We start from the raw sequence: 26,292 nt of genomic DNA on the forward strand, positions 1-26,292 counted from the left end.
AAACACAATTGTTTTGATGTATTCTATTCCATTGAGAATAAGCCACTCTGTAAACTTCATAATCCTTGACTGCATGGCACATATCTTGACAGCGGCTGAGTATGATGAGAGGACCCATGTTGGTAGGCAACCCAAGGTGTCACCTGGCATCCGACTGATCGCTACAAGACCGCCCTCTAGAGAGGGAATCATCAGACCAAGGAAAGACATACCACAACGTGAGTATTATTATTCTTTTCTGTGTTCTTATTATACCTTTTAAGGCCCATCTGTACTAGTTTACAGAAGGAATTAGACCACCCTGCAAGGTCACTGACGGGTGGTTATGCACTTGTCATTTGTAAGACGCACCTCTTGACCCCCGGGAATGGTGCGTCATTGTACCGATGTGAGTCGTACATTTTGATACCATGACGCACCTTCCGTCACAGAAAGTGACACACCATTACATTCCATCGACGCACATTTGAGTCAAACATATGACACACCATTTCATGAAAATGACTAGCCAATGACGCACATTTGAGAAACACTTCTGCTTGGAGAAAGTGACGGTCCCATTGACACACCAAATGACGCAACGTGGTAAAGTGACTTACTATGACGCACATATGGGTCAGTTTTGTGACGGACATTTTGCGGCCATGACGGTACTGTGCGTCGCGATTTTGGGGAACATGACGCAACCATGACGCACCATCCCCGGGGGTCAAAAGGTGCGTCTTACAAATGACACCTGCATTATCTCATCAAATCAGCTCTCACTTAACATAAGAAGAAGAGGATAATGAGGGAACAATGGTCACTGATTAGGCATCGTTTGCTATGTAGAGAGTGCAAGTAGCTATAAGTAGTGCAGTGGGGCTTAAAACAATTTTTGTTTTGACAACAAAAGTTTTTTGTCATGGATTATATATCTGACTGGTCATGTTGAAGAAAGAGGGGAATCTACTAGTTTGGAAGTCTCTTTCAATTTTAACTTTTGCATTTGTTAGTTGAGCTAACATCGGTTTCTAGATATTTTTCATCAAAAGAAAAGAAGGCATATTTTATATACTTTACCGAAAGTTGTTTTTGTCCATTACAGACCCTGATCTTCATCTGCCACTCTATAGTGTATACTACTTATTTGTACATGTAAGACCCCGTTCTCACTCACTTCGTTGGAGCGCTCTGGCGCGCTCTAACTAAGACCCGCTCCTCAGGAGCGGTTCTTAGGTGAGTGAGAACGCTCAAAGTGGTCCAGGAAGCGGACTTCTGGACCGCTCCAGAAGTCCACCTTCCGAGGTGGTCTTGAGGAGCGGGTCTTATTAAGAGCGCTCCAGAGCGCTCCAGAGCGCTCTAACGTGCAATGTGAACGGAAAGCGTACTTTGAGCGGAAGTGAGCTAGTGATGTTCCGTGCGAAACATGTAGTACGGTACATACGGTTTGTATTCCGCGCGCGAAAAAATTGACCCGCCTACCTGAGCTGCCATAGCAACAAGACCACTTTGACTCGTGGAGCGGTTTGAGCCATAAAAACTGCTCGGAGTGTGAACGCTCGCAAACCGTTCCTCAAGACCCGTTCCTCTGGAGCGGTCTAACTAAGACCACTTTCAAAGTGAGTGAGAACGGGGTCTAATTCAATTCAGTTCAGGTCATTTCCATGTAAAGGGGTAGCTGCTAGAAAAGTAAGTAAAAGAGATGATCTTCAATGTCTCAGTGCCTTACAGCAGCTTGGCTAAAGCCAGGATGATAACACATCGTTCATGGTGCCCAAGTACCGGTACCAATTTAGATGTATATGTGCACATTATAACTATAGTTATCAGCATATATTCATAAAGGTTTTCTTTTTCTTTTGTATAGAATCCCAAGAGAATCTGGACATCTAGCTTCCTAGATGATCACAAGATGATTCAAGATGATTCAAGATGATTCAAGATGATTCAAGATGATTCAAGATGATCACAAGATGATTCAAGATGATTCAAGATGATTCAAGATGATTCAAGATGATTCAAGATGATCACAAGATGATTCAAGATGATTCAAGATGATCACAAGATGATTCAAGATGATTCAAGATGATTCAAGATGATTCAAGATGATTCAAGATGATCACAAGATGATTCAAGATGATTCAAGATGATTCAAGATGATTCAAGATGATTCAAGATGATCACAAGATGATTCAAGATGATTCAAGATGATTCAAGATGATTAAAGATGATTCAAGATGATCACAAGATGATTAAAGATGATTCAAGATGATTCAAGATGATTCAAGATGATCATCCTCATCATCCTTGGACCCACTTGTAGAAATGAAAACAGGGAAAGGATAAGAAAAATAGGTCCAGTTAAAGTTTAGAGGACACCCAGTCTACTTGATATTTTGAGCTTTTATCAGCTGAAACAGTTACTTCGAGACATATCATCTGATCTGTAGAGAATGTGCATTTTAAAAAAGTCCTTTTTAACTTCAGAAGATACTAGTAGTTTGGTACCAACTCCTGATAACAGTTACATTTTATAGGGGATCAGCAACCCTTTTTTGGAAAAGATAAACTGTATGCACTTTCAAACTTACATGTATTTTCATAAATGCCTTAACTGCTTGATATAGATTTATATGTACCAACTGATGTGCTTAAACGAGTGATTAAAGTTGTTACAGTGAGTCTTACATTATAAAGTGACTGGCATGATTGTTACCCCTGCTTAGAAGCAAAGTCACATTCTTCAACATTTGATATGAAATGGGATTGAAGAAAAATATGTCCATATAAATGTAGATGTTATTTATTCTCACAAGTTTTAAATAGGTAATGAATGTGTGATTTTAATAACTACATTATTGAAGATGAAGAAGACAATTAAGAAAACTCGGGATCCTTGAGAATATTTCTCAAACATGGTTTGTGACATGGCATTGAAACTTGTGTTGTCTTTGTGATACTCTATTATGCAGTGGGAATCATACTGTATGTATATATTATTCAAATGTTACAGTGAATTTTGTAGTGTACGTCTATTTTCCGTCCCATCTTGCAATAATTCCTTGCATTTCTGCTTCTATTGTATAAAACTGTATTCCATATGACATTGATTCCATCCTTTTTATATATTCCTTCTTTTAAGACAAAGAATTTATATTGATTTCAAAGTGTATAATATAACCTATCTTGTATAATATTGTATTTTGAAAGTGGAGATGTGCTTTAGTGTATTTTGTAAAGAAAGATTTGATTCAACTTATCGACCTTGAGTTTTTGTATGAAATGACTGTGTAAATAAACTACATTTGGTACATGCATTATGAACTATATGAAAATTATCTCGCATCGGTATTTCAAAGATGAATGTTGTGAGCGAGGTGATTTGTATAAAGAGATGGACTTTTTCATAAATGGAGGAATGTTTTGAATGAGATAAAGGATATCTGTAAAATGAGGTGTTAAATCATAACGGGATGACGAGAACAGGACGTAAGAATGTTAGTAAACCAATCTACTTTGTGCATTTGAGCTGATTTGGGTTTGTATGACAAAGTTGCTTTTGATCTAACAAAATACAATACTGTAGGTAACATAATGAAGACAACTGAAGAAACTCAAAATTTAACAATACCATGATCATATTTATTGCTATACACAATATATTTTAACCAGCAATATTCTTCCTAGTATACAATTCAAAATTCAAAATAATTCCATCCAAAAATACAGTTTTCATAAGACAATTACCAGGCAAAATCAAAGGTGGTTCAGAAATAAACAAAATGAATTTCATGTCAATTGTGCTCAACACTTTATGGCCAGGTAATAAACGGATCGGAATTTGCACTAATCGTACTCCATTCTATAACTGAATTTACATGCATGCATATTGACTATAAAACAGTCACATAAAATGGCGGACAAGACTTAAACAATGTGTGTTCTAAAAATTGTTGCGTTGTGACCGCTTTGTGACTGAAAAACAAGTAAAGGGCAAGGATGACAACATATTTGAATATTTGGCAACCACATTTTTTTCTGACATTGTTCACCAAAAGGTACTGCATACATACTGTATGGTACTATTACAAACTTTGATGTATATATATAATGATAATCCAGTGGACTTGCACACATATGCTAGTAATAGGCTATGGCATACTGGTCAGGTTTTTTCAGTTCACTTTTCCCCAAGTATTGCTGGGTTAGGGAAAACATCAATACATGTACTACATTTTGAGCTGTAAGAAGAGCTAAAATACATTTTAAGTCATTACACATGTGGCAGGAATAATATTCTGACACTAACATACAACTATCATGCATGAACTTTCACATCACTGCAAATCCAAAAATAACTCTACATTTCATATTTTTGCTAAAGGGTAACTTTTGTCCAGCATGGTAGGAAAGTAACCAGATTGATATATGCTATAAACATTGGTGAGTCAGAAAAATAAAATGATAATCTCAGCACAATTATCTTTAACCTCTTTGCTACTAAAAGCCTATAAATGTATTTCAATATTAACTATCATAAATCAGCCAATAAAATCACATTATCCATTTGGTCTTCTACCATATCAATCAAACAAACAATAAAGTCATGATTAATAACCCCATGAAATCCTCCGATTATCACACTCAGGTAATATAATCATTTACTCTTTAAACAGGACTTGATAATTCTGTAATTAACATAGAAACATATCAGACAACATTATTTCATAACACTCATAACTTTTCTTTTTCAGCAGGGTTTTGGTGGTATATCTGAGAACCAAATTCCATGGCTTTCCATTAACAACTTTTGCCTTTTTTCCATGACCAAATGGCATATAAGTACGTACCATTTTGGCATTCTTTGCAGCAGCCAAGCTGCCACAGCCACATACGGCCCACACCCACAATCAAATTTCCATGTCTTTGAGAGATTTTTTTTCTTCCCTTATTCAGAAGAATTTACTTCCCCCTGATTTTCCAGGTTTTTCCATGACAGTGGTAACCTTTTTCAAGGTTTCTCAATAATTATATAAATATTACACATAATACACAGCAGTGAGGGCATTAGTAAGAATTACCCACACAAAGTAACATGCCTGATGATATTTTATCTTTTATAAAATGATGTTTTATAACATGATTTTACTAATGACCGGTCATTAGTAAAAACTTAGGCAAAATAAATGCCTGGTCACGTGTACGCTCCCAACCAATCATTTGATTAGGATCCACGTCATCATCTTATAAACATCAAAACCTGTATTAAACAGTGTTGACCGATAGCACCCTTTTTTGTGCAGAGACAACTCCAATATCTTGGAGAAACATTCAATCACCTTTTAGGTGGAACATATTCCCAAACTCTCTGATTGCTTTGGTAGACTAATGCGACTAATAGTGGACGGCCACAATTGATTTTTGTCACATGTATATAATCACATGGAACATAATATTATTTTCCACACAAAGCGGCAGTATAGGGTTTCGATTGGCAACAAATCAAAGAGCAACTTAGTAATTCCACACACATCACTCAAAAAAGTTTACAGGCAGAATATTCATAAAATATGTAAACAAAGATTAATCTCTTTCAAGTGATACAACTAGTAAAGCCATTATTTTCATGTGATTAATTTTTTGCACACAGCGACCCAAACCATATTCACTGGTTCTTAAATTTGCGTTGCATGCATTTAAACCCGTCTAAAACATGCATAAGAAGTCATGCTTATGTTTTCGTGACTTCTAAAGTTCGCGAAAAAGTAATGTAACAGAAATATTTCTACTTTTATAGCAGTTGATTGAAAACTCATGAATATTACTGTCTAATCTAAACAACTCACTCAACTGACACACTGCAAACAAAACTATACGATAATCATTACCAGTAGTTGAGATTAGATTTTAAAATTGTTATAAAAGTACATTCATGATAAGTGAAATAGAGGGAAAAAAATCACTTTTAAAATCTCAATATGAATCACATTTACAAGAAACATGATGCCATACAATTAAAACCAAAATTAAGATGAAAAAGAGCATTTTCGACCATTAAATAGAATTCAAGGTAATAAAAGGTAGATCACTTAATTCTCTCATAAATAATCATAATGCAGATCAGCTACTGTCACAATTCTTTGTCAAACTTAATACGTCAATGGTCATGATTAATACATCCTTGTGATATTACTTCAAAAACATTTTCAAATGTGTTGTCATCTGAATTCAAAAGGGTCACAAACTTGACTTAGTACACTTCTATGAACATTGTTCTACAGAAATGATTTTAAGAATATGTGTAAGATCGTTCAAAAAAATAAAAGAGAGGAATGAATAGAGTTAAAAACAGATAAAACTGAGCATGATTTATCTAAAAATCTTTACTAACATTGCAAACTATGACTTGGTAGGATTTCAAAATGACATGTCACAATTCATATTTGACAGGATGGCAAAGAAACTCTAAGTAACAGTGGGATAAAAGGAAACTACTTTAAAAGTGGAACATAAAATGATGAAAGGTATCAAAATAAAATGTCATCAATTGCACTGGATAATATTTCAGCACATAATCATAATACATGTAAGATCAACGATGCAATGAACATTGCTGTTTATATACTGCCATGTAAACATTGACAATTATTCAATGTTTGAAGTGATGATACTGTGATGCTTGGCTATGGGTGGTAAATTTAGGACCTTGAGATCAAACAGGTAGACCACCCCTCTTTCCTAATGGATCCATTAAATATAAGGGCTTGCAGATACTGGGTTGTAGCTTATGTAAAGCCATCAGCAACTTTAGGGGTTAGGTTCTGACATCTTTTTCGGTACGACTAAATTCAAAACCCTCTCTTCAACACTAATCTTTTTCGAGCCATAAACATACAGTGTATTGGTTTGGGCAGCTTTTTGACAACTCATGGAAAATCTGGTTTCTCCTGTATCTATAAATGTATAATGAACAGGTGGGAAGGTGATATAGAAAGAGATAAGTAACAGGTACATGTAAACCTGAAACATAATGGACGTATTCCAATCTCCTATCCAATCTGGTAATTTGTAAAGCACCAATATCTAACTGCCCAACAGGGTCTCTAATATACATGTAAGATTGTATAGAGATATACATGTACCTCTATTGAAACAATGTGAGTGGTTGTTTAGGCCATGGCTTCGATGATAGGGGTATAGAGCTTATCCTTGCAGTTGGAAAGTTTGTTCCCAGGAGTATGGACTACCCCTCCTGGTCCAGCTAGACTAGTACATCCCATCAAGTCCAGGTCTATCTGCCTAGCTGCCTGACGACCTTCGTTGATGGCATGCACAACCAGGGACTGGCCTCGTCGACAATCTGAGAACAAGACAAGGATGTTATTATTACTTGACAGCCATGATTGACAGTTACAGAGATGTGACTCATTTTACATCAAGTAGACGTGGACATACAGTGTATATATCGTCCCTATTTTCACGAAGTGACGGTAGTGAGGAAAATCGTAACGCAAAGTGAATGCAATTTTTTTTCACTACCGTCACTTCGTGAAAACAGCAACGATATGTTAGAGATGGTTTATGTACATGCAGCTTGTTTATAACATGGTTTTATATCGATATATGCTTGGAATAAAATTTACAACAAACCCGGCTTGTCAACAGAATACATAACAAGCTTGATTAAGATGATGCCACAGGTGCATATGAATGACAAAAACCTATAATCATGCATAAATTTCAAAGGTGGCATTCCCAAGAAATACTGCACCACAAAACTACATGTACATGACTTCTAGAGACAATATTGAAAATAAAAAGAGTACATAAATCCTCTCCAAGAAGCTAAGAAAGATAACCAACGGTCTTTTTCAAGACTAAACAAACAGTCCTTTTCAGGACTACACACCCTCAAGAAAGATTGCCGAGAGTCCTTTTCAGGACTCCTCAATCCTTCCTCTCTCCCACATGGTGCACCCGCAGGCCTACTGTATACATAAATAATGTTGTTCATTGACGGCCAGATGGGCATTAATACCTTGGTCATATTACCAGTAACAAGACCGACACCAGAACAACAGACCGATCAAACAATTACATTATCCCCAATGGCAAAGAAATCTGTTGGTTTGGCGGTGTAACAGGGGTTATAATACTCATTGTATTGTACCTTTCTGGCTCTCTGATAAAAGTGAATCAAACTGATGACACTTACCTCCCGCAGCATACACCTTATCCAGACTGGTGTGGTACTTCCCGTTAGGGGTCTGGATGTTAGACCTTGGGTCCTGGTCCACTCCTAGCTCCTCAATCAGGTTCTGTTCTGGTCCTAGGAAGCCCATAGCGAGCAGGACCAGGTCCGCTTTGAAGATCTTCTCGGTTCCAGGGATCTTCTCCATGTTGTAGCGTCCCGTTGCGTCCTTGGTCCATTTGATCTCAATGGTACGGATTCCTGACACATTGCCCTCTCCATCATCAAGGAACTCCTACAAAGTAAAAGGTAAAACAAAACATTCACTTATAAATTATCATAGCTTAATTGTCTCCATTCAGGAAAGACAATAATGTGACTTACATTCATTAGAAAGATAGGGCCAGCAATGGACCGGTATCAGATACAATTTTCATAAGAATCAAATTGCACATGCATATTTCACATGGGAGTTTGAGGATACATTGCTCAGCGATTCATGTCTTACATTAGTCCAAATTCCTATTTTCTTCTTCAGGATAATCTGCCTCCTTCACAGCTGAAGATTCTCAAGACTCTACCCACGATGCAATCCTAACCCTAAACCGGACTCCAAACCCAGTCACAAACCCACATAACCCTAACTCCATACCATTGATAGATAAATACAACCAGGAGCAGATGTCTAATAACATAAAATATTCTGCAGGAGCAATCATCTTTACAATTTTGTAACCTAAGTTATCCTGCTCTGAAATCACCGGTCTGACCCTATTGGCAATAGGCTACATCGATCTTACCTCGCTGAGTATCTCAAAGTGACGTGGGTCCTGTCCATGTTTGAGCTTGACCTCTGAGTGACCATAGTCCACTCTGAGGATACGGGGCCAGGTTGGCCAGGGATTGTTAGCAGCTCGGCTAGGAGGGGGCTCAGTCAAGATCTCAAAGGTCGTGATCGACTTGGCATCCTGGTGGAAAACGGATGGAAAACAAAATAAAGATTAGCATACAATGCATTCATCACAATTATTGGTAATCAATTAAGACACCATAATATTTCTCAGGATCAAAAAGATTGTAATCAAATATCAGTCAAGGATTAACAACATTAAAGAAATACTAAAGAAATTTACAATTTTTTTTACTTGGTGACAGATTCTGCTTTCGAGGTTACCATTTGTGCAATCCAATTTATAGATACCAGACACCATTATTCAAACTGCTATCATCAATATCAACATCACTACCGCCAACACCAACATCATCATCAGCACCAGCATTATTAATCATCATCACCGCCACCACCACGATCACCACTATCATCACCACCACCACTACTACCACCCCCACCATACCACTACCACCACCACCATCATCGTCACCATCGTAATCATCAACAACTTACCATCCTGAGTGAAGTACCGATGCAATCCACACCGGTATCACCTCCTCCAATGATGAGGATGTCCTTGCCCTTAGCATCGATGTAATCGGACTGGTTACCCATCTGTTTCTTCTGCCATGGCTCCAAGAACTGCATGGCATACTTGATACCGTTCAGGTCACGACCTGCATGTTGGTAAGGTTTTCAAGAATTATTATCATTATCAGTGTTTGCAGTATCCAAGTACAACATTCAGCCAGACTTGTATTTTGTATTTAACTGTATATTCATCATAAAATGATTTATTCCTTCTCGCTACTGAAATCATCATCACCCAAATCACCCTTTTCATCACTATCACTATCATCATCATTTTCGTAACTAAAAACACCATCACCACCAACACTTCTATTGCCCTCGCCATCATCATCGCCATAATCGTCATCATAATTATCTCAACCACCATTACCAGCATCTTCACCAAAATCACCAACATCATCCTTTTCATCACTAAAACAACATCATCATTATCACCCTCACAACCACCATTACCACCATCATCCACACTGTAATCATCATCATCAACATTACCATCATCATTGTCATCATTTTCATCCTCACCTCAATCATCATCATCACCACCATAACTACAACCATTAACACCATCATCCACACTACAGCAATCATCTCTACTGTTATCATCATCATCATCTTCATATTCAATATTCATCCCCATCTTTATCATTACCACCATTACTACCATATCATCACCACTACAGCAATCATCATCACTATAATCACCATCATCATTGTCAACATTACCATCACCATTGTCATCATTATCATCATCACTACCTTCTCAATCATCATCACCACCATCATCACCACACCCGTCCTACCTGGTATTGGTAGGCCCCTGGGCCTGGTTGATCCCATACACAGTAAGATGGCATCATTCTCCTTCATGAGGTCCCAGCCGTTGACATTCTTTCCTATCTCAGCGTTAGTCACAAACTTCACCCCTTCATCTTCCAGGAGTTTTAGTCTGCGCTCAATAGCCTGCAATGTTACAATGGAATGATTATAAATGCTGAAAACTAATTCTTCTCAAAATGTTTTGTTTGATACCCAAGTTATTACAATATCTATTTTAAATATATATCTACGATGTATGGTTTTCATGTACCGGTATTATATTTTTGAATAAAAAAGGGTTTCAAGAAGTCAACCAGAATACACCTACACTACTTCTTCACTGTTAAATTTCAATACTGCTATGCTAGCTGTGCACAATTTTCACAGCTAAACTATTATCTTAGATTATGAGATAACAATTTCAGCTGAATTTGGAGTGCATTCATAACTGATTGATGAAATTAGTGGCCCCAAATGGTTCATCTGACACATCTTCTGGTGACATTTGCTCTGTGCTTTACAATTACTTGGCTGGGGTTGTGTACATCCAGGGTGACAGGTGGAAATTTGAACGTTGTTAAGGTATTGACGAAGAGGGAAATTCTGCTACAGCATGTGCAGTACAAGCCCCAAATGGACTGAAATGAACTATTTTTTCCTTACACTTTTGCTCATCTTCATCGTAGGGATACCATACATGAGCAGGCCCCCACATCGGTCATTCCTCTCATAGACGGTCACTAGATGACCGGCCTTGTTAAGCTGGGCAGCTCCAGCCAGGCCAGAGGGTCCACTCCCGATGACCGCTACTCTCTTGCCGGTCCGGTGGAGAGGGGGCTCGGGGCGTATCCAGCCCTGCTCAAAGGCGTGGTCGATGATGGCACACTCAATGTTTTTGATGGTGACGGGTGGGGCGTTGATGCCTAGAACACACGCTCCCTGGAGGAACAAGAAAGATATACAATTGTACGTGTAAGCTAGACAAATAGAGTGAAGAAACTACCTCAACAGCCCTCTCCATCAAACGTTAATGTAGTTTGCTCAGCATTATGAGTGTCGGTAAAATGGAGCATGGTTGGAATTCTCTCAAGGAAACGTCGAATGTGCATACATTGTGGCGGGCAAGCCTGAATCCGATGAACGGGGTGATAATATATCTGTAATGCGCTTGGACGTTGTTAAAGTATGAAGCGCTATATTACCACAGAATACTATTAATAACTATCACCCTGAATTGCAGAATAGAAAGGCTGAACCCTTAGTATCATTGAAATTTAAAAGCGCTTGTGGAAGGTCGCTTACCTCACACGGAGCGGGACAGCATCTCCCAGTGAACTCTGGGAAGTTGTTGGTTGCAAGCAGTCTCTCGAGGGCCTCCTTCCACTGGTCTCTAAAGACGAGGTCATTCCAGGAGGGTATGATGTTACCCAGGGGACAGCCGGTGTGCGCCTGGCAGAACGGAGTACCACAGTCCATACATCTATGTGAAGAAAGTGGGAGGAAACAGATTAGAAAAAGGGACTGTGAATCACAAGGTATAGGGCTTGAATTTCTGCCACAACACTACTATCCTTAAGCCTTCATTAGTGTAGGTGCCACACTTGACCCAAACATACACTTGATCAAAGAATTCAGTCGTTACTGAGTTGAATTTATTTTAGAGTTATGATCTATATCGAAGCCCTTGGAATGTCATAGTCGAACGTGACAGACATGAGCGCTGAACAACAACAAGGGAAACGCTCTCGGCGGTCTCGCCTGCATTACGCAATTCGATATGATGAAAAATTGAGGTTGGAACATTATTTATAGGCAGGGTGGCCCATTAGCAGGCCCCCAAAAATGAAATCCTCTGAATATAATCAGCTTTTTGAAGTGAATATTGATTAAGAATCATGAACAAATAAGAAAAATTGATTCATTTATTCTCATATTAACTTGTGAAAACATAATCCAAGTCTACTGACCTAAAATGACCTTTGACCTTGTGACCTGGAATTTGTGTCATATGACTTGTGATACTTGATAACCCTTGGGTACAAGTTTCATGGAATTTGAACAAAGGCTTTTGAAAATATGCTAAAAATTCAAAATCTTGATGTTGATGCCACAAAAAAGTCTAAGTTTGTTGACCTAAAATGACCTTTGACCTTAACTTAGTGACCTGAATTCTGCTCACATGATTGGGGATACTTGATTACCCTATAATCCAAGTTTCATTGACTAAGAACTTATACTTTCAAAATTATATCAAAAATTCAAAAACTTAACCTTAGGTTAAGTTTTTGATGGTGACGCTGTCACCGCCGCCGCCATCACCGGAAAAGCGGAGAAGCGGCGCCTATGTCTCGCTTTTTTGCGAGACAAAAATCACTTTGTATCTAACAGACAAGATTTTTTTTAAATATGCACACAAAAAAATCTTCACTTAAATATCCAAGCTAGCATATGGAATAGAAGAGGTTCTACCTTGCTGCTTGGACTTTGAGTTGTTTCTTGACTCCTTTGTGATTGTAGATCTCACCCCAGTCCTTCATGCGTACTTCAACATCACGGTACTGATCATTGTTCCTTCCGTACTTCACAAAGCCTCTGAAACAAACAGGAAGAAAATAGATACATACTCTCAATTACACAGAAAGTGAACAAAATGGTATGTTCTTTTACTTATATGGTAAACATTACCCCCCCCCCCCCCCCTCCCTTTTCTCAAGAGTACAAGGTTTAGATCAGACAGCCTGACTGAGCCTATATTAATTGCCATGAGACAAATAAAAAGCAATTTTACAACAACACTCCTCATTGTGAACAAGTGAACAGAGCTTGATAGAGCATGATAGAACTTGTTAGAGATTTCAGGTAGCATTATGAACTTGTATCATATACATGTATGAAGAAAAAGCCACGATTTTCAGCACTTTGGGGGTTGACCGAGATATGCTCTGGTGACAACTGCACCAAGCTTTTTTTTTTTCTTTCAAAGATTTAGGTTTAAGCCCATGAAGTAACTGAGTTTCAGGATAGATTTAGGATTAGGTTTGAGAGTGTCGTGGTCGAGTGGTGTAAGGCGCTTGACTGGAGATGCGAAGGTCAAGGGTTCAAATCCCGACAAGGCACTAATATCCTTTGGCAAGATATTAACCTGCACTTGCTACTCTCCACCCAGGTGGGAACCCGGTAGGATGCGACCGTCATTGTTGGTCAAACAGTTTTTGAGAGTCAAGTAACGCCTGGCTGGAATGCTGCCCAGGGAGTGGAGATTGTGCACACAATGTGTGCGGGCAAGTAATGAATCCAATGACCGGTAATAGTATGTCTGTAAAGTGCTTATAGATATGGTAGATGTATTTAAAAGCGCTATATAAAAGCGGAAAATTATTATTATTATTATTAAACTTACCTGGTCTTATCCAAGACTCTCTCAATGGTCTTCTTCTCCTGCTCCAGGTCTGGGATGGTAGACTCAATGTCCGTCACCTTAGGCTCCTGCTTGACATGCCTGCCATCATCTGATCCATTCATCCCATTGGATGGTTGACCATTGGGGGCATGGCCATTGAGGGCGTGGCCATTGGTGCCATTGGTCAGACCGTTCTGAGGAAGCTCCGCCTCCTGCTTGGCCTTTTCCTCTGCAAGGGCTTTATCTCGCTTCTCCCGCAGAGCTCGACGGTACTCATTGGGGAAGACCTGGACAGTTGGTGGTGGAAAACAACCAGTCATGTTTACTTACATGTACATTTTCTTACAGCACAACAAGTGCTGGTGTATTTGCTGTCTTGCTTTTTATCGGTTTAAATGGTCACCTTCAAAAAAAAATTTAACTGCAGAACCAGAAACTTTTGTAAATAACAGCATTTAAGTCTTGTGATCCTTTGGTTTCATGGCCTCAAACTTTCCTGAATCTAGACGACTTGTAAATGCTTGAAACTTCTTGCACTTAAAAATTTCTGCTATTTATAAGTCAATTTTACAAAACATAAACTTTTAGCAATAAATAAATAGATGTTTGTTTTCTTTGTGCACACTTCCAATGGAAAGCTTGTTGGTACAAGACCAAAATTTCATTATAGATGTGGCAATCAAAGAAGCATGATGTTCTGCAGTTCTTGTTCTTTGCATGATTCTACAAGAAAGAACTGTGGCATCTCAATAGAGGCATGCAGTCTAGGACTAAAGACATCACTATTAACATGACACAAGGCCAGGAGCACTGATTTCCACAAGACTGGACACATCAAGAAGAAACTCCAAACACAACCTAAATGTATCATTTACCTTGACAAATCGTTGGCTCTCTGTTTCCCAGTTTTCCAGTATCTTGGTCGCGACCTTTGACCCAGTGTATGAGATGAACTCTGCTAGACTTTCCTTCAAGAAGGTGATGTCGATGTCTTTGACTAGTGGCTCAAGGACAACAGACTCTGTATTGCACTTCGGATAGAAATCATTCCAACTGAAATGCAGTTTAAAAATAAAAAGAAGAAAAGAAAATAAGAATGTAAGAATTCTACATTAAATGTGACCCGGCACCACAAAACCAACAAAAAGTCGCAAAAAATTATTTTCTTGATTTCATCTGATTATGAAAGAAGAAGTTCTCCTCATTAAAATGGTATATTACTTGTCCAAATTGAAGCTTCCTAACCCTTTCAATTTAGTGAATGAAAAGAGCTGGTGAGGGAGGTTACTGGTATTAAATTGTGAGAAAGAGAGCTTTAAAGTTTGGGGCTATTCAAGCATGCGGAGCAAGCAAACCACAGGGAAATCAATAGAAGGGTGAATCAAAAGGTTATAGCAACCACTATGAAGAGATTTTCAGATTAGGCTGAAATTTGGCCTGATGGTCAAACATAGTCTGTTCATTATGTTCCTGAGGTTTCAATGTGTGGACTTAAGTCTTTCAAAAGTTATTATGTTGTAAATGTATAGAGTTGTAATTGGACAGATTAAGTGAACTGCAACATAGTGCCGAGACACCTGCACTAGACAATGCCTATTCATGGTGGTCCCGGAGTCTTTTTGTTCCCCCTTACATAACACTGCTTGTCACCTATCTTGTTTTGTATACATCTGGGCAATTATTTGTAACCACATTATGAACTTGCTTAATTCCCATACTGTTTTCTTTCTCACAGGAGGTTCAAAGTATTTTTACTATGACTTGCTCTTTCATTTCCAGTAGCCATCCTGATGATAATTAATGGAAGCAATTCATAAATACCAGCCAGAAAGTGGTATAAAAATAAAGAAAGGCAGGAGACACACAGTAAAGACACCAACATAGAATAACGAAAAATAGAAAGAATGAGAGAGAGAGAGAGACAGAGAGGGAAAAGAAGGGGGAGAATTATGATAGCTGTAAGCAAAATGATGATATCAAGAGTGTGAATGTGTGTTTACAATAAGAACTTGATTTCAAAACTCTTATGGGAGAATAAATTTGGAAGCACAGAAATGAAAACAAAATTATTTAGGGAATGTCACAACTCTTTCTCAACCTGTATCACAAGTTTAAAAATGCAACAACTCTCTCTCATCCTTTATCACAAGTTTGAAAATGCAACAACTCTTTCTCATCCTGTATCACAAGTTTAAAATGCAACAACTCTTTCTCATCCTTTATCATAAGTTTAAAAATGCAACAACTCTTTCTCATCCTTTATCACAAGTTTGAAAATGCAACAACTCTTTCTCATCCTTTATCACAAGTTTGAAAATGCAACAACTCTTTCTCATCCTGTATCACAAGTTTAAAATGCAACAACTCTTTCTCATCCTTTATCACAAGTTTAAAAATGCAACAACTCTTTCTCATCCTGTATCACAAGTTTAAAATGCAACAACTCTTTCTCATCCTTTATCACAAGTTTGAAAATGCAACAACTCAAGCTACTCGAAGTCGTTAACGGAGAATATAAGACGAACGCAAATCTGGAACTCGGATGTGAAAGCGGATACAAACAAAATGGCGCGCCGCACTGATTGCTATAACGGACCAATCACAGCCCGCGTAGCACGACCCGTTAGCAACGACCGACCATTTCCGGACTACGATAATTTCGCTCGGGAACAGTGATCAAATTTTGGAAGAGACCGAAGGCTGTGCGAAAAAAACTGGTCTAGAAAAACCGTTTAAAACACATCTTCTACTATGTTTTAGACTTCCAAATTTTGATACTAGGTACAGAAAAGACCACTCTTTCAGAAAATGCAAAAAAACAAAAATCTATTTTTTTCACCTAAATTGACATTTTAGCTGATTACGGAGAATCGCTGGTTGCGACTTTTTGTTGGTTTTGTGGTGCCGGGTCACAAATGTACACTGGATGCATAGAGAGATGGCCGGCCAGTCACAACCATGGATAGAGAGAAAGACTGAGAGACGAAATAGGGTAATTTGGCACATGGAAGTACAGATGTATACCTGAATCAAAGGTACAAATTCTGTCAATATCTTACATTATTCATAATGCATTTCTATCTGACAGAAAATTACATTGACACTTAACAAAAAATTGTGTAAATAATGAGATTTCAAGCAGGAAATTCATCAGGATGGGCGGTCTCTTGATTTAAAGAATTATGATTTTCTTAGAAAATTTACAAGACATGACATATAACCTACTAGGCAACATCTCCTATAGCTTGCACCCAAGAAGATCTGGAAGCACCTACCCCCTGCAAGATACAATGCAGCCAAAACAGGTTTGTGGGGTAGTGACTCTCGAAGAAAAAATCTACCTGGTGCAGGAGAGCATAAAAACATGAACATGGTTCAATGATCTTATACTTACACATTATAGACATAGGCGATACCACCTGACATGCCTGCAGCAAAGTTCCGTCCAGTAGCTCCTAGAATAATGGCTCGTCCTCCAGTCATGTACTCACAGCCGTGGTCTCCTACGCCCTACAAAACAAATCATCACAACAGTCTATCAGGGCCCCGTCTTACAAAAGAGTTGATATCAATTGCAGCTATGTACATAAGAGATAGGAGACTCCAAACTTGCGATGACATGGATAATAATATCTGTAGACTGCTCAGAGGCATTATTAATAATAATAATAATAAATTTATATAGCGCAGCTTTCATTTAAACTATATTCAGCTGAGCTGGTTCAGATCTATTTTTTTTTTACTAAATTCTACAAATAAAGAATCTCTCAATTGAACAAATATGTTTTTAATTTGGATTTTAAGACATAGAGAGATGGAGTGCTTCGTATTTCTATTGGCAAGCTATTCCATAGCTAGGGGGGGGGGGGGGGGCAGCAATAGCAAAAGCATGGTAACTGAGAGTCGCTTTAGTTTTGCCATTAGGAATCTGGAACAATAATTTATCTGCGGTACTGTGCAGTGTGACTGGACTTTGAGTTGAAGTAATTCTGTTATGTAACTAGAAGATTGACCACTCAATGATTTATAAACAATTAACACAATTTTGAATGAAATTCTTCGACAGACTGGAAACCAGTGGAGCTCTCTCAAAAGAGGTGTGGTCGAGGTGAATTTTGACCAACGATAGATTATCAAGATTAATATCATAATTAATTTCATTAACACTAACATTAGATATGAGCTATTCACTGCAATATGTAATAAAGAAGATGTCCTACCTCACAGATTGCAAGAGCTCCCGAGTTCCTGACGCAGAAACGTTCAGCAGTCCACCCCCTGAAGAAAGCCTTCCCACTGGTGGCGCCATATAGGCACACATTGCCGACGATGATGTTGAGTTCAGACACGAAGGCTTCGGGTATGTTACGGTGAGGGTAAACAATCACCGTGCCACCAGACAGGCCCTTGGGGAGAATGAGAGGTTGGGATTATTAATCTTCTCAAAGAGGATCACTTTTGTCCACGGCAGTACCATGGTGAGTAATAACATTCAGGTATTAGGTAATTTGAAATGGTTATGTAAATTGCAATCCAACGACTGCTTTATTTTCTATCAAGTTGGATGCAAATCTCTTTACAAGAGCTACACAATTTCAACTAACTACTGTAAAAAACAAGCATTAGCAATGTACAATGCAAGCATGCATCATCATCACCTCCACCACCATCATAATAATCATCATCATCATCAGTATCATCACTACAATGAACACTGAAGCCAGAAGGGCGTTAATTCCTACACAACAATACAAAATTAACAGATCAAATTATTGTATCATCATCATCAAATGTTACTTGATATTATGATAAATCAATCATGAATGCCTTTAGAGAAGCCAGGGTATTCAGCTTAAAGACCAATGACTTCTACATGAACACCCTTGGCCAGGAAAGCTTCTTCTTACCTTTCCTACATAGTCATTGCAATCACCTTCTAGCTCTACATGAACACCCTTGGCCAGGAAAGCACAGAAGCTCTGGCCGGCTGAACCAGTCAACTTGATCTCAATCGACTTGTCTGGAAGGCCTTTCTCACGATACTTCCTGCAAAACAAGAGTAGAAAAATTATATAAGTTTCTTCTTTCTATGTTGATAACTTATTGTCAAACATCATTATCATTGCAACAAAAAACATTATGATCACCATTACCACCACCACCGTCGTCGTCGTTATCGTCATAATCATCATCATCATCACATCATCATCATCACCATCATCATCATCATCACCATCACCGTCACCATCATCATCATCACCACCATCATCATCACCATCATCCTCACCATCATCATCATTATCATCACCCTCATCATCACCATCATCATCATCATCCTCATCATCATGACCATCATCATCACCATCATCATCATTACCGTCATCATCATCATCATCGACATCATCATCACCATCATCATCATCATCGTCACCATCATCATGACCATCATCATCATGACCATCATTACCATCATCACCATCATCATCATTATCATCACAATCATCATCATCACCATCATCATCACCATCATCCTCACCATCATCATCATCATCATCACCCTCATCATCACCATCATCATCATCATCATCATCCTCATCATCATGACCATCATCATCATGACCATCATCATCATTACCATCATCATCATCATCATCATCATCATCGTCACCATCATCATCATTATCATCATCCTCATCATCATTACCATCAACATCATCGTCACCATCGTCATAACCATCATTATCACAAGCATCAACGCCATTACCATCGTCATCATCATCATCATTACCATCATCATCATCATCATCATCATGAAGACCGTGTAAAGAATCTATTGATGACATTACCTTGAGATGTGAAAGCTGAGGGTGGTTCCGAAGGCTCTGGATTCATTGGTGATGTCCATGTTTATCTTAACTTGCTTGCTAGTTCCCTTCAGAACATCACTCGCTCTTTCTATCAACAAATTGTCCTGTAGGGTAGCAAGAATGGGAAAGCAAAAATGTGATTACAACTCATTTGAAGCTCTGGAAATGGACATTTTGTGAGTAGTTCTGAATTGTTAAGTAAATTGATAACTTCAGATTTTTATGCACAATGTGTCACAATTCAATACACCCTTTTAGGGTTACAACAGTGCGCGTGCACATACATGGGTGCCATTTTAAATTACAATTTAAATTACATTACAAAGTTGTTTACTTGTAAATTAAAATGGGGCCCATGTAAATACGATGTGAGCGGACAGTGCAGGCAGTGACGCAGCAATATATGCGCATCTGAAAACATTGTTGACGCAATGTTTACGCGCAAATTAAAATGGCGGCCTTAACCGTAAAAGGGTGTATTGCTCCAGGCAAGTCAGTCTTAGTAGCATTCCAAATTAATGAGTTCAGAAATCTTGTATGCAGCAAACAGAGGAGAAAAACACATAGCTGATATCGAAGAGCATTCAGGTTGCTGCAAGATGACCATTTCTTTTGATTAACTTCCCTTCCAGGGGTGGATATTTTCAAATCTTTGCGCGGTAACTGCACAGACCCTTCAGTCATAAAGGTACATTATACTCTAGTTCAGTGTTCAACAAAACATCCTTTAACGTGTGAATACCCGAGTGAAGTCAAATTCTTAATGGGAACACACATGCTTAAGTCTTTAAACAGTACATGGACTGTTCTCCTGAAACATAAGAAAAGTATATTTAATTTCTCACCAATCTTTTGTCCAGGGAAAAGTCCTGCTTAGCAGTGCCTCCGATGTGCCTGGCACCGGGTCGAAGGTCAGAAGCCTTGGTCAGTACCTGGTCAAAGTTAAGAAGCTTGCTCTTGCCATTAGTCTTCTCCTGGACAGGCTGGAGCATGTCACATCGACCAATCATCTCCTACAAGAATGACGCAAGAAGAAGTGATAGATCAGTAAAAACAAAATAAAAAATCTTTCTTTTACAGAGTGTTCAATGACAATAACATGAACTTGTTGCTGCTTGGTATTTTGTGGATTCTGAGAGAAAATTTGAAGAACATTGTATTACAATACGCTTTCATGAATTGCCCTGTTATTGTTCTATGTACAGATCATAAGAATCTATGTGGGCTAAGGCACCTGACTGGAGATGCAAAGGTCGAGGGTTCAAATCCCGACACGGCACCAATATCCTTTGGCAAGATATTAACCTGCACGTGCTACTCTCCACCCAGGTGTTAAATGGGTACCCGGTAGGATGCGGCTGTCATTGTTGGTCAAACAGTTTTTGAGAGTCAAGTAACACCTGGCTGGAATGCTCCCCAGGGAGTGGAGATTGTGCACACAGTGTGTGCGGGCAAGCACTGAATCCAATGACCGGTGTATGTGTAAAGCGCTTAGAGAAATTTGTATTAAGCGCTATACAAAAGCTAAATATTATTATTATCTTATTAGTGATAAAAGCCGAGCAGAAGTACATGGCTAGAATTGTTCAATGTAAGAAAGTTGGACACTGTCCACAATCCCACTGGCCCTTATGTGTGAGAGGAAAAGGCAGCAACTAAAGACAATCATAAAATATGCAGTGTCAAATTTGCTGATTGGACTATTCACTCCTAATTCTATCCTTCATCCAACTGTTTGATCGGCACATTATCTTTTTGGCAGAATAATTCCATCCTTATTTTCCACAGGGTTGTCATGGCTAATCAAGATTGTAAAATTTGTAATTTTGCAAAGACATTGTATTCCACAAAGTCATCCATCCGTCAATAGGTGCCTATAGTTTTGTGCAGAATTGTATTTATGGCAATCGAGCGACTGTGCAGGGAGGCAAAGAAAGCAAGCAGAGGGTTATATAGGTTAAATGCAAACAAACCTGGAAGGTTCTGAATCCCATCTGTGCCATGTGAGAACGGATCTCCTCTGCAAGCATGAAGAAATAGTTGACAACATGCTCAGGTTGACCCTCAAACTTCTTCCTCAATTCAGGATCCTACCAAACATAGAGAAAATAGTGATTAGAACAAACATGGATTGCAACATGACATCCATTAATAATTACAGGTAAAGAAAAATAACAATGAGTAACACTTTGTCAACATCAGGAAGTTTAGACTACATACATGTACATGTAAATTGTCATGATTATATGAAGATTAAATATCATATAGCCCTGAAAAAATATTTCCACATTGTCAATATCATCAATGCTATCATTATCATTATCACTGTTGTCATCATAACCACAACAAACTCATTTCTGTCCTCCTCCTCCTCCTCCTCCTCCTCCTCCTCCTCCTCCTCCTCCTCCTCCTCCTCCTCCTCCTCCTCCTCCTCCTCCTCCTCCTCCTCCTCCTCCTCCTCCTCCTCCTCCTCCTCCTCCTCCTCCTCCTCCTCCTCCTCCTCCTCCTCCTCCTCCTCCTCCTCCTCCTCCTCCTCCTCCTCCTCCTCCTCCTCCTCCTCCTCCTCCTCCTCCTCCTCCTCCTCCTCCTCCTCCTCCTCCTCCTCCTCCTCCTCCTCCTCCTCCTCCTCCTCCTCCTCCTCCTCCTCCTCCTCCTCCTCCTCCTCCTCCTCCTCCTCCTCCTCCTCCTCCTCCTCCTCCTCCTCCTCCTCCTCCTCCTCCTCCTCCTCCTCCTCCTCCTCCTCCTCCTCCTCCTCCTCCTCCTCCTCCTCCTCCTCCTCCTCCTCCTCCTCCTCCTCCTCCTCCTCCTCCTCCTCCTCCTCCTCCTCCTCCTCCTCCTCCTCCTCCTCCTCCTCCTCCTCCTCCTCCTCCTCCTCCTCCTCCTCCTCCTCCTCCTCCTCCTCCTCCTCCTCCTCCTCCTCCTCCTCCTCCTCCTCCTCCTCCTCCTCCTCCTCCTCCTCCTCCTCCTCCTCCTCCTCCTCCTCCTCCTCCTCCTCCTCCTCCTCCTCCTCCTCCTCCTCCTCCTCCTCCTCCTCCTCCTCCTCCTCCTCCTCCTCCTCCTCCTCCTCCTCCTCCTCCTCCTCCTCCTCCTCCTCCTCCTCCTCCTCCTCCTCCTCCTCCTCCTCCTCCTCCTCCTCCTCCTCCTCCTCCTCCTCCTCCTCCTCCTCCTCCTCCTCCTCCTCCTCCTCCTCCTCCTCCTCCTCCTCCTCCTCCTCCTCCTCCTCCTCCTCCTCCTCCTCCTCCTCCTCCTCCTCCTCCTCCTCCTCCTCCTCCTCCTCCTCCTCCTCCTCCTCCTCCTCCTCCTCCTCCTCCTCCTCCTCCTCCTCATCATCCTCTTCATTATCATCATCCTCCTCCTCATCATCACCATCATCACCATCATCATCATCACTCTCACTCTCACCACCACCACCACCACCACCACCATCATCATCAACATTCTGACATACAGACCTGAGTAGCCACTCCTACAGGGCAAGTGTTAAGATGGCATTTCCTCATCATGGTACATCCCATTACAATAAGAGGCGTGGTGGAGAAAGCGAACTCATCTGCCCCTAGAAGAGCTGCTACGATCACGTCATGACCTGGCAATGGAAGAGTCAGTAATTGAAGTGAGGTTTTATTTCAGGTGATTTACTAATCATTGTGAATTTGGTCAAATGATGGCCAAGTATAAGGCACCAAAATGTAAAACAACAGAGTAAAGACTTCATTGCTTCACAACCAAGGATATCCACAGGGGGACAATGCAGCAGGCATATGTGGCTTGGACATAGTCAAGACATTTCATGGACTGCCTGTCAAGTTTGCTTGTTATTCAGCTCCTACACATTTTATTTCAGAATCATCCAATAGTTTCTTTTCATTCATAGATATTTGGGTATAGCTATGCTAGATTCTATAATAAGAATATAATTTTGATTGTCACCAGACCTCAAGATTACATTACAACATCCAATCATATATAGAAGTCTTTCACACTCTCTCTCTCTCTTTCTCTCTCTCTCTCTCTCTTTCACACTCTCTCTCTTTCACACTCTCTCTCTCTTTCACACTCTCTCTCTCTTTCTCTCTCTCTCTCTCTCTTTCTCTCTCTCTCTCTCTTTCATTCTCTCTCTCTCTCTCTCTCTCTCTCTTTCTCTATCTCTCTCTCTCTCTCTCGCTATATTAATAATATTAATAATAATAATATGTCTTGTTTACCCAGGGTAGCCTCATCAGTATTCATACTGTTCTCCCTGAGGGCCCTGCAATCATATTATTACCCCGGTAATCGGATTTGAGCTTACCCGTACACAATGTATGCACATTCTCCACTCCCTGGGGAGCATTCCAGCCAGGCGTCATTTTTACAATCGTACATTTGCTAATCTAAGCACATTAGCTTTCGCATCCTACTCTCTCTCTCTCTCTCACACAATCACTAACCTGTCCTCAGCTGGCCGTCTGTCTGCAGGACGACCCTTGACCTAAGGTCATTGAGAACCAAAGTCTGATGAGTCTCTGCTAATCCGAGTTCCCATGGCAACCCAGCGTGTTTGATTCCGGTCCATGTGCTAGCCCCCGTCCCTCCGTCGTGGCCTGAGATGGTGATGTGTTCAGCTTTACCCTGTCATAGAAGGAATGTTGTGAACCAGGGAAAATACTTTAACAATTTTGGGGGCTACTTTTCAAGCTTGCTTGCATGAAAATAACACTCTTTATTTTGTTTTGCATTGAACTCTATGCAATTTTGCGGGGCTCTTTTATGACTTTTGGGGGCTCTTATTGGAATTTCAGGGGGTTAATTCGCCGAGCCCCCGTGTATTTTTTCCCTGTTGTGAACAGTCAACATATTGGCCTGATATCATGAGAGAGAGATTCTAATTCCTTGGTTTAAACCTCCATGATGATCATCATGCCCCATGGGGCAGGCAATGATACATACACTGTATATACAACGCCTATTTACACTAATTTGTGTCCATGCTGGAAGTTGGAATCATGATTTTGAAGATGATTTAAATTCAAAGTGACCCTAACTTCGGGCCCTAAAAACTTCCTGCATAAAAAGATTGACCTCCAGACGGCTGGGTTGCTTAAACAGTCTTACAGATAGGAACGTGGAGATTAAGCCTAACATAACCCCCCCCCCCCCCCCATACCCTGTTTGTTTCCCCCTTCTATAACATGGGATATTTTTAAGGATGTCTACTGGTATTAAAGCCTAATCAATCAACAGTTAACCTACTTTCACAACTATGGTGAAACGTGAAATAGTCAATTTACTTTACTTCTCTTTAGGGAGAATTATAAAAATCTTGGTTGATACCCCCAGCCTAAACACCCAAAACATTAAAAACTGATTATCTACAAGGTTTTGGCCATCCAGGTGACATATTACGTTGTGCCTATTGTGTATAGATGGTGTGGGGTTAGTATCTTTGGAGTGAGTGACTGCAGTATGACATTACACGGGTCACTGAAATAAAACCTCACCTTGGCAACCCCAGCAGCGACGACCCCTACGCCGACCTCTGACACAAGCTTGACACTGATCCTGGCCTCCGGGTTGGAGCACTTGAGATTGTAGACGAGCTCTGCGAGGTCCTCGATGGAGTAGATATCATGATGAGGGGGCGGGGAAACCAGCCCCACTCCGGGGATGGAATACCTGGTGGAGGCAATGGCTTCGGTGACCTGTGAGAGAGAGAGAGAGAGAGAGGGAGAAAGGTAATGAGGTTAATAAGTGGGCATTCATTGATAAGGTCAAATCATTGTACCTAATTTTTTTCATGAATTCCCACAAATCTTTTTTGTGTTTAATAGAACTAAGTCTGCGCCTAAAATTAAGACCAGTGTCAGGTACGAAAGCGAGTTTGAGAACACTCTTGATAATTTGCTAGTCAAAATGAGATATGAACCCCCCCCCCCCCTCTCCCTCACTATAACAAACATAAAACTAGATGGAACTTCGACTGCACGCAGTCGAAATGATGCCTCCATCATAGAGCAATTTACAAACCAAAACAGAAGAAATTTTTCAAATTCAAGTTCAATTGTAATCCATTAACAGGTTCTCAGAATATCATGATTACAAGCAATTTCTCATATACATATCTGACCCTTTGATCTTTGACCTCATGACCCTAACATCTACTCAGTTCATTGGCTCTGCAAGATGTCCCGAGTTAAATAGTAATCTATCTGACAGTTCTAATGAGAATGCGTTCACAAACTATTTTTGCATACATGAGCTGCATGACCTTTGACCTTGACCTCATGACCCCAAAATCTTATCAGTTCATCGGCTCTGCAAGTAACATACATGACCTAAGTTTGGCAGGAATCCATCGATCAGTTCTTCAGATAACGTGATCACGAGCTGTTTTTGCATACATAATGAGCCCTGTGACCTTTGACCTTCGACCTCGTGACCCTAAAATCTACTCAGTTCATCGGCTCTGCAAGATACATACATGACCAAAGTTTGGCAGGAATCCATAGATCAGTTCTTCAGATAACGCGATCACGAGCTGTTTTTGCATACATAATGAGCCCTGTGACCTTTG

At 40.0% G+C, this 26,292-nt stretch overlaps 2 protein-coding genes across 7 annotated transcripts in view; one reads left to right on the forward strand and one right to left on the reverse strand.

Annotated features, from left to right (window-relative positions):
* The window catches only part of LOC115919356 (sperm-associated antigen 17-like), a 52,694-nt gene extending 49,383 nt beyond the window's left edge, over positions 1 to 3,311 (forward strand). For 3 of the 6 annotated variants that reach the window (XM_030972935.1, XM_030972928.1, XM_030972939.1), the window contains 2 exons: positions 81 to 218; positions 1,850 to 1,963. In XM_030972935.1, the coding sequence (XP_030828795.1) occupies positions 81 to 218; positions 1,850 to 1,875 (164 nt within the window). In that variant the 3' untranslated portion in view covers positions 1,876 to 1,963. Of the gene's footprint in view, positions 1 to 80; positions 219 to 1,849; positions 1,964 to 2,240 lie in introns of those variants that run through there. The other 3 variants (XM_030972923.1, XM_030972915.1, XM_030972918.1) reach the window with 3 other exon arrangements.
* A 291-nt stretch (positions 3,312 to 3,602) lies between these two features.
* The window catches only part of LOC754163 (putative glutamate synthase [NADPH]), a 54,015-nt gene continuing 31,325 nt past the window's right edge, over positions 3,603 to 26,292 (reverse strand). The window contains exons 20-38 of the mRNA XM_030972944.1: positions 25,220 to 25,420; positions 24,170 to 24,350; positions 23,192 to 23,325; positions 21,713 to 21,829; positions 20,585 to 20,752; positions 19,719 to 19,843; positions 18,780 to 18,918; positions 18,093 to 18,278; positions 17,267 to 17,382; positions 14,748 to 14,925; positions 13,873 to 14,159; positions 12,942 to 13,064; positions 11,775 to 11,952; positions 11,136 to 11,411; positions 10,457 to 10,616; positions 9,579 to 9,742; positions 8,974 to 9,141; positions 8,198 to 8,468; positions 3,603 to 7,342 (exon numbers count right to left, since the gene is read on the reverse strand). Of these exons, the coding sequence (XP_030828804.1) occupies positions 7,152 to 7,342; positions 8,198 to 8,468; positions 8,974 to 9,141; positions 9,579 to 9,742; positions 10,457 to 10,616; positions 11,136 to 11,411; positions 11,775 to 11,952; positions 12,942 to 13,064; positions 13,873 to 14,159; positions 14,748 to 14,925; positions 17,267 to 17,382; positions 18,093 to 18,278; positions 18,780 to 18,918; positions 19,719 to 19,843; positions 20,585 to 20,752; positions 21,713 to 21,829; positions 23,192 to 23,325; positions 24,170 to 24,350; positions 25,220 to 25,420 (3,363 nt within the window). The 3' untranslated portion in view covers positions 3,603 to 7,151. The remainder of the gene's footprint in view (positions 7,343 to 8,197; positions 8,469 to 8,973; positions 9,142 to 9,578; positions 9,743 to 10,456; positions 10,617 to 11,135; positions 11,412 to 11,774; positions 11,953 to 12,941; positions 13,065 to 13,872; positions 14,160 to 14,747; positions 14,926 to 17,266; positions 17,383 to 18,092; positions 18,279 to 18,779; positions 18,919 to 19,718; positions 19,844 to 20,584; positions 20,753 to 21,712; positions 21,830 to 23,191; positions 23,326 to 24,169; positions 24,351 to 25,219; positions 25,421 to 26,292) is intronic.

Source organism: Strongylocentrotus purpuratus, unplaced genomic scaffold (assembly GCF_000002235.5).
Source record: "Strongylocentrotus purpuratus isolate Spur 01 unplaced genomic scaffold, Spur_5.0 spur5_contig_864, whole genome shotgun sequence".
In the NCBI taxonomy this organism is placed as follows: Eukaryota; Metazoa; Echinodermata; class Echinoidea; order Camarodonta; family Strongylocentrotidae; genus Strongylocentrotus; species Strongylocentrotus purpuratus.